A 13,003-nucleotide genomic window follows, 5' to 3' on the forward strand; every position below is an offset into this window, starting at 1 on the left:
AGTAGAGCAGTCAGTGTAAACACATTAAATGTCGCTGCCCAATGAAATGTCTGGTGCTGAAGGACCACAAAAAGGTGTTAAAGTTTCAGACTCTCCCAATCAATTTTAGAACATAGCAAGGTATCTGCAATGTAAACATTTAAATACCAAAAATACAAAGTTAGTTACCTGAAACAGGACGTGACAAGCACTAGCCCAATTTATTTAACAAAAAAGTAATCGACTGCTCAGAAACTCAAAGATGTATACAATTATGATTTTTATTCGATAAAATACATAGCCAAAAGATTAGAGAAGGCGAACCGCACACGCATTTTGGAAGTGTCCCTTTTGTCTCTTTAATCTGAGGCCCCCTCTAGTGTCTGAAAGCACCACGCGCAGCACACAAGGCAGCTGAAGGCACAGCCGCAGTGTCTTACCGAGACCTTCCCAAACCAAAAGAGCACCTTTCATGTGGCGCAAAGATCACTGAGAGAGCACGTTTAGCCATGATTAATGCTTCACATTCTTTCTATAAGTCTCATATTCATTACTCTCTCATTCAGTAATTTCTGTATTTACTGTTGGGTTGTTTTGGGATTAGCACTTGGTAATAAGGGAAAAAAAGAAAATATAAAGCATGGAGGGACTTAATAATTTCCCAAACAAGAAATACATCTCCTTGAAAACAACAGAAAATAGCCTATTCTGCTTCTGTGGAAGTTATCAGTAAATAGTATATACTTCCTAAAGTATATACTTAAATTTATTATATTTGCGAGTAAGAAATTTTTAACTACGTCTATTGTAAAGCTGACCTAATCTGTGAATTTGCTAATTAAACCTTTTCAGTACCTGGTAAAAGGAAGTGGAAAGTGTTGCTCTGAGGGCAAATGTTTGCTCTGAACAATTTTACATAAGGAATCCTTAAAAATTTATATTGACATGGCACTACACCAATACGATGACTTAGTCTCATGTACTTTTGTAAAAGATTGATTAAAACTAGGGAAAATCAAAAATAGGTTTCCACTATACTTTCTTAGCTGAAGCGTTTATGCGTCTGCTTTCATGCTTTATTACAGAGGGTTTATGTTAACAACTAGTATTACTATTACTGAACAATGAAATCTCTTTCCAACAAAAGAAAAAAATGCAATCTTGAGCAGGAGACTGACAGAGAAGACTTATTAAGCTATTACTTCATATTCTTAAAAGCTTGAAAATTTAACAGCTATTGAAACACTTTTAATCTGTACTAACTTTATTTTAAATAAATGACTAATTTGTCACTCAATAGATCACAAATGTTAAAAAAAGGTAATCTAAAATGAATTAAATAAAACTAGTTGGATTTTAAGTGGTATCAACTTTTAAGATATCTCCTCAAATGAACAGCATTTTTAAAGTGCAACATACATTCTTTTGGCTCAACATAAAAAATTATGTAACTGGAAATTAGTATAGTCATTTCTCTGAGAACAAATTTAGAGAAAAGCTGTTTTGAAAGTTAGCCATGAAATGATAAACACTGACATCTTTAAAAAAATGAGTATATAAAATACAATTATACATAAACCAGGGTGGGAGAGGTAGCACACGGCAAATAAAACCAAATAAATACTATACAATAACGTACAAAATTCTGCTTATAAAAAATTGAAAATTGCATTTTAAAACAGCCATTTCCCTTCTTTTGAGGGTTTTACAATTAAAATTTAGACCCAGAGTCTCAGGCAAAGTTTTTCAAAATGTTACTAGTTACTGGCATTGTTTTTTGCCAAAACCTCTCTGATCTGTCGGTCGAGTTCACTTATTATTCGATCCTCGTGATTATACACACCCGTCCTCATCAAAGTATCCCTTTCTTCTATTAGGCGAGTCAAATAATCATCCAAACCTTCTTCCAATGCACTGCCATGGGGGCCATCCATTTTTCCACTCGCAATCTCTCTGGAATCTGGGTACTGTTTTTGTTCTTGTTGCCTTAACCTGAGAAGTCAAGAACACAGGCCACTCGAGCAGGCTGCACACACTGTTCTGGTTTTTAGTTAACACCGCCACTTAACAACAGAATGACTCAATGGTAAAATACATTTTCAGTAATATTTTCAGGAAGAAAACAAAAACCTACTTGGCTAGCTAGAGTTAGCACACTTATAAAAGACAGTTTTAAAAACCAATTCTTGCATAAAATACATGAAAACTGTAGAAATTTTGGGAATATGCAGGAAAAAAATCATCATCTTAACCAGAGGTAACCAATCTAAGTAATTTTCTATATCTCTTCTCAATTAAAAAATGCATGCATTTTAAAGTTTTCTAAAAAGCAACTGAATATATGTAATTCTGTACAATTATCAATATATTTTCACTATTATTAATATAAAGAGTATTTTCCTATATTATTATTATTGATATTTAGGTTGTAATTAAGCCCTTGTTATTGTTTCTTGAACATAATTTTCTTCTAACTTTATCCCACAAATACTCATACCAAAAGGTGCTAGGTTTGGGGGATACTGTGTCAAATCAAGAAAAGTTTCTGTTATTATGGAGCTTATATAAATATTATTTGTAGAAAGTGGTATTCTTTAGATGTGAATGCTCGAATCTAGGGTGTGCACCTTTTAAGAGTTTGGATAGCTTCAAGTTATGTTTATGAAGATCTTATCTAAAAGATGAAGAAAGGGGAGCAGGTGCCAGCCTGGGATCTGGGTATTTCCAATGGGATATTATCAATCACATTACCTTGAAAATGGGGAGTATACCTGACATTACTATCACTTAGTATACTAAGTTAGTTTGGACATGGAGTAGGTTTTAATTTGATTTGGGATCTACAACTAAGATACAACTTCATACTTCTCTAAGTAACTAGCTACAAAAATATTTTAATTTGCAACTACTCCTGACTTTTGTCTTTATAAAGAAGATAAAAAACAGCTGAATCTAAGTCCCTGCTTCTAGATAGCCTTCACAGTAAGCAAGCCAATGAGAACCAGTTCTGAAATTACGTATGGTGTGGGGGAGAGGAAGAGCCAGGAAGAGTTCTGCAGGACGCCAGAAAGGGTGCAGGATCAGTGGTAGCGCACAGTTTTTTTTGTTCATATGACTCTTTGAAACCTGAACTGACTCCTAAGATCCCTCACAAAAGAATAAGTAACTGAGGTGTACAGTCCAAACAGGACACCAAATACCTCCATCTGTTCTAAGAAAGAAAATAAAAAATAGGGCCCTGTGCTTTGGGTTTGGGACTCGGGAGGAAATCAAGTGCTTAACGGGACACTGATAAAATGGAGCAATACATGGGGATGATTAATAATAAGATTTAATTTCGTATGACCTACACATATGACAGGAACATGGCTATCTTCATTTAAATCACCAAAACAGTACTGAGCAAAGAGTAGCGGCTTAATATGTATTTGCTAAACTGCTATATACAGTAGCAAAATTTTGGAAGCAAGGGGCATCTTAAAATTAATTCGTAACATCTTCCAGATCTGTGACACGGTTGACACCAAATAAGTATTTGCTGAATTAAGAGACTAACAGAGTGAACTGAGCCCTGTAGCATGCACTAAAGACCTTGACCTTTTTCCAACTGATATTTATACATTAATATTTATTCTAAATGCATTTGTGTAATTCAGCTCCAAACCCACCAGATACAGTGACTGAGTTTCCCCAGTTTGTGTAGGGATATATCACGGGGTAGTCTGTCAATGTATGTCCTATGTCCTGAATTGTGTCTTCCCCACATTCATATGTTGAATGAATATGAGGCAACCCCCAGTGCGATGGTGTGTGGTGATGGAGCCTTTGAAAGAGAATTAGGCTTAGATGACATCATGAGCCAGGGGCCATCATGATGCAATTTGTGCACTTCCTACAGGAGACATGGGAGAGCTTGTGAGGACAAGTGGTCAGGCAGCTGTCTAAAAGCTAGGAAGACAGTCCTCACCAGAAACTGTTGGTGCTTTGATCTGGAATTTTTAGCCTCCTAAATTTCTGTTGTTTAAGCCAATCTATGGTATTTTGTTATGCCAGCCGAGCTAAGACAGTATGCTTCGCTGTAACAAAATACTAGTCTCCTGATAAACTTTAAAAGTCTTCCCCTACATTCTCCTCCAAAGAGACACTAATTTGTTCTAATATTGCTTCCTAACGATTACTTTTCTAACACGAAATACTTAAAATAGTAACTAGGAGTACCATACCGTGACGCTAGAGAGAAGCCCAGTGTTGCACAGTCGTTACAAATACCACCTCTGGCATCAGATCTAAACTCTGGCCCCCTGACGTACTAGCTGTGTGACCTCGGAAAGTGAAGTCAAGTCGCTCAGTCATGTCCGACTCTTTGCGACCCCGTGGACTGTAGCCTACAAGGCTCCTCAATCCACGGAATTCTCCAGGCAAGAATACTGGAGTGGGTTGCCATTTCCTTCTCCAGGGGATCTTCCCGACCCAGGGATTGAACCTGGGTCTCCCGCATTACAGGCAGACGCTTTACTACCTTGGAAGGGGTAATTAAATCTCTTTAAAACTCAGTTTCCTCATCTCCAAATGGGATTAATTATATCTTCCTCAAAAAGTTGCTTTGCAGAGTTAAAAAAAAAAAAAAACAACAGTGGAGATAGGCATATGAGATATTTAAAATAGCTGCTGATACACAATAAGGGCAATAATTAAGAGCTAATCTATTATTTATATATATACTATAACAATATTGAAATTTGTTATACTTTATATAATTAAATTTATTATCATTAATTACCTTGAAATAGTTGCAATAAATCTGAAATAGTCACACAGGAATAAAATTTAAAGTACTAACGCTATGGAAACAAAAAAGCTAAACAGAGCTACATTCATGGCAAAAAAAAATGTGAGAGTAATGGTCTTTGGCAAAGATTTTCTATTCTATAACTTAGCTACACTTTAGAAATGATGTCCCTTATTCTTAGACTTGATGTTGTACTCTCCCTGGACCAATGAATAAATAAAAAGTTGTACTATTTGAACTTGAGTTGTACTACTTGAACTTGAGTTCCATATTACTATGGAAAAGAAAGTAATTTTTTAATCATTATACCTGTTCAGTTCATTTCTTATATCCAACAATTCTTGTCTCTCGGTTTTTACTGTATCTTTTTCCTCGGCGGCCAGGTAACGTAGTCTCATCTGTTCCAATTCTTCCTGCTGTTTTTTAAGACGAGCCATTTGACTTTCTTGCTCTCGCTTGAAAGAAACAAGCCAGATCTCTAATGTTAGGAATACATATACTTACATGACTTTGATTTGTGATTATAACCTTCCTTGACTGTACCCATGATATAGCCATACACTGCAGGTTCTGGAGACACATATTATCTAGAAATGTCCATGTTCTCTTTACAAACTTTTCCATGACTTCCCTTCCTGTTATAAGCCATAACCACTCATGTTCCATAACCACTCATGTTCCAATCAGTGACTGAGGTTAGCTGAATATAAGATAACAGAAGTTAAGGGCAAGAAAGAGTCTGCTGTCAACACAGTAAGTTGCCACAAGAGCAATGGTAAGAGTAGCATCTAAGAAATGGTTAATTATATAAAATTATATAAGAAATTACAATTATAAAGGAATGATAAAGTATACAAAGTAATTATATAAAATACAAATTATACAGAGTTACCAAGAAAAATTCAATAACTGCCCCTGTACTAGTAATTAATTTCACTCCTATCTCAAGAAATAATATGCCTTTCCACTCTTCAGACTCACAAAAAATCTATGCACATAAAATTTCTTTTATATAAATGTGTAACATTCCACAGAATGGATATTCCATGATTTAGTCAACCACTGTCTCAGTAACAGACATTTTCAAATGCTGCAGTAAGACATCCTGTCATCTAACATAGTCATCTCATGAACCTTTCTACATTGTTACTATGAACAGGCACTGACTTTCTGCATTTCTGATAAGAGCATTTGATTTCACTTTTTAAGTGACAGTCAATGTCCCCTTTGTTTAATAAATTCAGTTGTGCTACTTACAAGCTTTATGTGTAAGTTCATGAGATTGACCAATTAATATTATAATAACATGCTTGTCAGATTTTAGAATGAAGATAATGGTGGTCTCATTGTTTCTAAGTGAGAATTATTTTCTATTCCTAGTTTCTGAAACAGTTTGTGCAGTGTAATAGGAACAGCACTGAATCTGTAGCTTGCTTTGGGCAGTATAGTTATTTTCACAATATGTTTCTTCCAATCCAAGAACATGGTACATCTTTCCATCTGTTTGTGTCATCTTTGATTTCTTTCATTCTTTTACACTGATGAAAAGTACTCATAATTTTCAGAGTATAGGTCTTTTGCCTCCTTAAGTAGGTTTATTTCTAGGTATTTTATTCTTTCTGATGCAATGATAAATGGGACTGTTTCCTTAATTTCTTTTTCTTATCTTTCATTGTTAGTGTATAGGAATGCAACAGATTTATGTGTATTAATTTTTTAGCCTGCAACTTTACCAAATTCATTGATGAGTTCTAGCTGTTTGACTATTTTAATTTAAAAAAGAACCTCAGTAGAGTTCCCCAGTGGAAAGATGGCTATTTATATACTAGGAAGTGGATCCTCTCCAGACAGAGAACCTGTGTGTACACTTTGATCTCAGACTTCAGCCTCCAGAAATGTGAGCAACAACTTTCTGTTGTTTGCAAGCCATCCAGTCTGTGCTGTTTTGTTACAGCAGCCCAAGCAGACCAGCGGTTACACAAGAGGTAACCAGCTCCATGTTCAGATCCTGGGTGCCACATGCTCTGTGCTGCCTTTTCTATCCTTTCTTCTCTTCCAGTTTGGATACTTTTTATTGGTTTACCTTCAGCTCACATATCCTTGGTTCTGCTATTAATTCATCTACTGAATTTACAATTCCGCTGTAAAACTTTTCCGTTCCAGGATGTCTACATGACTGAAAAGGTTCCACTTCTCTAATACACTTCTCTATCATATCACTTATTTTCTGGTAGTTATTTCTAACTTTCTGTCTGGTGATTGCAAAATCTGTTGATTTCTACTGAGCAAAAAACAAAAAGACATTCTACATGCAAGTCTAATAAACAAAAGATGTGCAAAGTCAATAATCAGGGAAATAAATAAGTAAACCATAGAGTGAGACCACTTCACACCCATGAAACTAGAAAAAATTTATACATCTGATAACAGCCAAGTGTTCGACATGGTGTGAAGAATAACAATTATACACCCCTCTTGGGAACTGCAGGTTTGTACAACCTCTTCAGAAAGTAATTTGGCAACATTTAGTGAAGCAGAAATGAGCAAACTCTACTACCCAGAAGTTCTACTTTTAGACAGAAACAGAAATGCTCACATGTAAAAAATTTTTCAGTGTTGTCTTACTATATGTTTAAGTTGTGTGACCCAGTAAAAATAAAATCAGGCTACTACATCAAAATAGTTAAATCACAGAAAACCACTTTGAATCACACTAGGCAGTCACAGAATGATTCAGAGTATTTCCATGTATATAAAGTTTAAAGACATGCAAAAGTAAATAGTATTATTTACCGATATTTTTAGTATCTTTATAATCTTATTTAAAAAATAGCAAAGGAATAATAAATACCAAAGTCAGCAAAGCAGTTACCTGTGAAGAGGATGCAGGTGGGAAAAGGCACACAGCACTGATAATGCTGCTTCTTAAACTAGAAGGTGGGGGTTGAGGAGCGTAAGAATCTTCTTTGATTCCCTTTTTGGAACATATTACGTGTTTCATTTCAAAAGTAATTATTAAGAAAATAAAGGAAAAGAAATCCAGACAACACAGTGGATTGTTATATCTGGCTGAAGGTTACTAGTGACCTTATCTGAATAAGGTTACTAGTGACTTTCATCTTGTATGTTATGCTGCAAAAAATTTGGACTTTTTTTTTTTTCTTTTACAGTGAGCAGATACAATTGCAAACGGGGGGAGGGGGTCAATGATTTAATTTTAGGTTACTCTGTAAAACTGTAACATTATGAAACTTGAAACACTTTAATTCTAAACCACAGGGAACGCCTTTACATGCCCTGAAGTTTTAATCCAGTGTGCAGCACTAGCAATAGCCACACATGCACACACAAGCTCGAGGGCCGAGGAGAGCTCCTCTGCCGCCAGGTGCTGTGGGTGAAAGGCTCCTCAATCAAGTGAGTATAAGCTTTATTTTGCCTTGGCTGCCTATAAATCCAGAGAGGAGATGTAAACACACATACACTAGACTAAACAGCGGCTAAAACGTGGCCACTACTTACTCTCCCACTCACACAGACCATGTAAGTCTGTGGGAAAAAACTTACAACTGAACTAAGGAACTCAAGTCAAGTTTTCTGAAAATAACCCAGAGCTGACAAGTCAGTAGGAGGGCCTGGATGGTTTCAAGACACAGTTTTTAACCAAGACTTGGACCTCCAACTGTTTTCTTAAACAAAGATTTACATCCCATCCTTGGCTAAATTACTTATAAATTAATCAAATTAATTACTCTGAGTGGATAAGCAGGAGGCTGGACAAGATAGTGCTGATGTCAGCCAATGAAGTCTGTGTTGTTTTAACTAAATATATCAGCTCAGTTTTAAACAGATCTACTGTGCACAAATATGGTAAGGGGCCCACGTCCTACCCAAATCTTGGTTCTGTTTCCTGTCCTGCGAACAAACATACCTAGTTTAAATGTATCAGACATGATGAAAATGTTAAATTGCCCAGAACAACAAATTCATATCTCTTAACGATGATTCATTTCTTTTTAAAAAGTAGTGGCTATTATTCTTCCTCCATAACTATATTCTAATGTGTCAAGAAATGTTTTTAAGTAAATATGGCACTTAGGACACAGTAAAGTAACAATCTTAGAATTGAGGGAGAGGAAAGAAACTAAATTACCCCTTAAGTGTCTGACAACTAGAACTCTTCAAAGTCAGTGTTATACATCATACCAAAGATAGCAAATCCAGAATGTATGGGTATCATTTCCTTGTCTAAGTTAGGACCCATTTTATGTTACACTTATTTATATTTTACAGCTGTTGCCTACCCAGTTTACCCAAGAACAAAAAAGTTTACAAGATGAAAAAACACAGGCTTTTATACTTATGAATCAGAAGAAAAGTTTTTTTTTCTAAATAACTGGAAGATTATGATTTTTTAAATTCACCAATTGACTATACGAGGTCACCTTTGAGTAATGGAAATCTCTGTTTAAACATTCTTTTGGCAATAGGCACCAAGCATTAGGTCTTATTTCCAAGCTTTACCAGCTGGGTTTTGTCATTAACATTTATTAACAATCTAAGATACGGCTTTCGCCGTCTAATCCGCACTACACAAATGTTTTGTACTGCCCTCCAGAGGATTTTGCTGTGACAAATTACTGGCAGAGATTATAGCCCCGTGGCTATTCACCAGAGGCAATGTAAAATTAACATGGTACTAATCCAATTTAAACAAGAAGTTGCACAAACAATCCTCTGAACAAAAGCAGATAGAGGATTCCAATTTTATATTCAAACACAATGTGTTTTTAATAAAGTTTTAGGGAAAAAAACTGAAGTAATTTTCACACATATAAATTGTGCCTATTTGATGAAGTAATTAATTTTAATCTTCCAAGAACAGTTGGTGGCAGAGCACAAGTCCCTATGGCAATCCCAAGGTCTATTACATTTTGAAAGTGCTGCATCTCTCAAACGTGGCCTGTAGAACATCAGCAATTCCTAGTGACCCCGAAATTCGTTTACAGTGTTGTTTCTAAAGCAGAAAGTCTGCGGGATAAGGAATAGAAGTGGTCTGCAATGACGCTTACTGCACTCGAAGAATTTGAGACTCTTTTTTTTCATGAAGCAGACATCTGAATCAGTAATTTAACACTGTTTTCTCTTTAATTCACTTATAGAAACTTAAAAGACGCATCTGAACTTTTGTGATGTCTTCTGTTATTAGGTACCAATAGCTAAAATTACTATGCTAATGGTTTTTAGGCAAGAGGGTAGAAAAAACATACGAAAAAAGGGTAAATAGAAAACAAGGAATTAAAGGACAAACCCAGAAGATAGCAAAAGTATATGAAAATGTATATGTTAGAAGGAGAGGGGGTGCTTGGGTGGGAGCATTTTTAATTGAACCTTTTTTTAGAGTCAGTTTCAGTTCATGTTTATATTCTAAACCTTATTTTTTACATTTTAAAAACTACCTCAAACAATGTGAAAATAATATCATCCATCAATATACACATATGAACATAACTTAAAAATCAATTTACTTACTCACTGTTCTTGCATGGGTATTTCTTAGCAAGAAACGTGACAATTATAATGAAATTATGCTCTGATAATTAATTCCTAATTTCTCCAGAAGGAACACCCTAATCAACAGCTAACAGGTTTCCATCTTTTCATTACTGATTTTGGTAATGCCTTATAAGTATTTTCCACTGCATTAGTCTCTTATCCTTCATAAGTTGCATAAACTTCTTCAGGGGTAGGCGCTGTGCTGTCTTCCACTTCTTTCCTACCTGCTCTTTATCTGCTATTTTTTATTTTTACCAATTTCTAACTATTTTTAAAATGATGAGCTCTAGTAGTTTTCTGGTAGCACCCTTAGGATTTTCCGTGTGTCATATCATGTCAACTGCACAGTGACAGTTTCACTTCTTTTCCAATTTGGATTTCTTTTTCTAATACTGATATTAGAAACATTGGTTTTGAACCATTTCTCCTTTAGCTTTGAATGACAAAATGAATGACACGGTCCTCTTGTTTGTCTAATACTTATTTTCTATTAGTTTCGCTAACTTCATTTGCATTTCTTACAACCCCGCCGTATTCTCGTTAAGTATCAGCCCTCCCAGCCGAACTTTCCTGTGGAAGAGAACTGCTATCTCTTCCAGAACTGAGCATCCTCCACTGTTCAAGGCACACAGTAGGCTCCTGATAAGTACGTGCTAATGAAAGAATGAACAAATAAAACAACTCTAGATGTTTCTCCAGACTTAACGCACTCCCACCTCTTTGCACCTGCTGACTGACACACACTGCGTATCTGCACAAATAGCCCTTACGTAGGTTTTTCTCCCTTCTGTCCATTTCTACTGAATATCTACCTTACGACTACCATCCAAAGTACTATTCTTACTCAAACTATATCGAACCCCACTTCCCTACAGCTATTATATATCCGCTCAGTCGTGTCTGACTCTTTGCAACCCCATGAATCACAGCACGCCAGGCTTCCCTGTCCATCACCAACTCCCGGAGTTCACTCAGACTCACGTCCATCGAAGTCAGTGATGCCATCCAGCTATTATATATAGCAACATCTTATTTTCTAGACTTAAAAATTTTCAAATTTTTGTTGCTGCCATTATCTTTCAGCTAGTCAGTCACAAATCTTTCTAATATTTGTTCTGTTCATCAATATACAGAGCTACCATCTCACTAGGTCCCCACCCACTGAAACCAAGAACACTACACTATTGTGTAGCGACACAGGAGCGTTATGGCTCATGTTCTTTTAACAAGTAACAATTTACTGAGCACATACAAAGTAAAGTACCAAACGCTACTAATGCTTTACAGACCACTCGGTAATTCTCAGACAACCTGGAGGAAAGATTTTTCGTTGTACAAATAAGGGGACTAATCAGAGAAATCAAATTGCCCAAGTCGCAGAGTTATCAACAGCCACGATTCAGTTTGGCTCTCTTGACACCATGCCACGTTCTAAACTACTATGTATGCTGCCTCTGATAGAAGTTGTATTCTGTTATTTTTAATAGCCACTCTCATCACATTATTTCCTTACTCCCAGGTCCACGGGGATTCTTCCCTGTGGAACTAAAGGGAACTTCAATGTCTTGGCACCATGACTTTATCTTAGCTTCTTCTCTTTCAAAGTCACTTTAATTTCTCATTTCCAGAGCTGGTCTATCTAACAGTTAATGATGGCATTTTCCTTGCTTATCATAAGCCAAATCATTACTTCTTCTGCTTCAGTACTCAGGCAGAGATCCCTAATGTCTTCCACGGCTCACTCTGAAATACTTTCCTTATGTGGGTTCTATGGAATTAAGCCATAACACTCACTGGAAAGAGGAAAGAGCGTGAGTGAGTTATATGATTCTATCCTCACTCTTACCACTTAGTATCTGTGTGATCATGTGCAACTTAACTTCTCTGAATGTAAACAGCACCTGCTATACAAGGGGGGTCTTGTTGTTTAGTCACTAAGTTGTGTCCGACTCTTGTGACCCCATGGACTGCAGACTGCCAGGCTCCTCTTATTTGTGGGATTTCCCACTGGAGTGGGTTGCTATTTCCTTCTCCTGGTGATCTTCCTGATCCAGGGATTGAACCCACATCTCCTGCATTGGCAGGCAGGATTCTTTACCACTGAGCAACCAAGGAAGGCCATATTGGATCTTGTTTAGGATGAAATGAAAAGATATGAAGGGCTTAGCACAATACCTGAGACTTATCAGCTTTCCTTCCTCCTCCTTAAACATAAGCATTCTAAGTGCTATCTACAATGTCTTCAGTTATCATCTCAGCAAAGGATTCCTTCATCTGTCCTTAATCTCAAACATCTTCCAGGTATCAGTCCATATTTCTGATTACTGAATTTCTTTCTGTAAAAATTAAAATGTTCAAATCTGCATGTCCTATCTCCTTCCCATGCCTCAATCAGCTGCTTGTCTTAATAACCGTAATTCCACTATTGGAAAACTCTTTCTGGACACTGAGCCTTGAACACTTGACATCATCTTTGACTTTTCACTCTGCATCCGATTAGGTATAGCGTCCTGTACAGAATCTACCAAAATCACATCTTTTAAAATAACCTCTTTGTCACGTTCTCACTGCTACCACTTAAGTTCTAGTCCTTATTTCCTGAAATGACCTCTAAAATGGGACCTCCTCTGTTCTCCATGGAGTCTATGCTTTCTGACTTTTTGCCTCTTTACCATAATCATT

General features: G+C 36.4%; 1 protein-coding gene across 3 annotated transcripts in view; it reads right to left on the minus strand.

Moving 5' to 3' along the window:
- The window catches only part of CEP120 (centrosomal protein 120), an 86,087-nt gene continuing 73,326 nt past the window's right edge, over nt 243-13,003 (minus strand). For all 3 annotated transcript variants that reach the window (XM_018050684.1, XM_018050682.1, XM_018050683.1), the window contains exons 20-21: nt 5,078-5,223; nt 243-1,971 (exon numbers count right to left, since the gene is read on the minus strand). In XM_018050684.1, coding sequence (XP_017906173.1) covers nt 1,737-1,971; nt 5,078-5,223 — 381 coding nt within the window. In that variant the 3' untranslated portion in view covers nt 243-1,736. The remainder of the gene's footprint in view (nt 1,972-5,077; nt 5,224-13,003) is intronic.

The sequence above is a fragment of the Capra hircus genome, chromosome 7, assembly GCF_001704415.2.
Source record: "Capra hircus breed San Clemente chromosome 7, ASM170441v1, whole genome shotgun sequence".
Classification (NCBI taxonomy): domain Eukaryota; kingdom Metazoa; phylum Chordata; class Mammalia; order Artiodactyla; family Bovidae; genus Capra; species Capra hircus.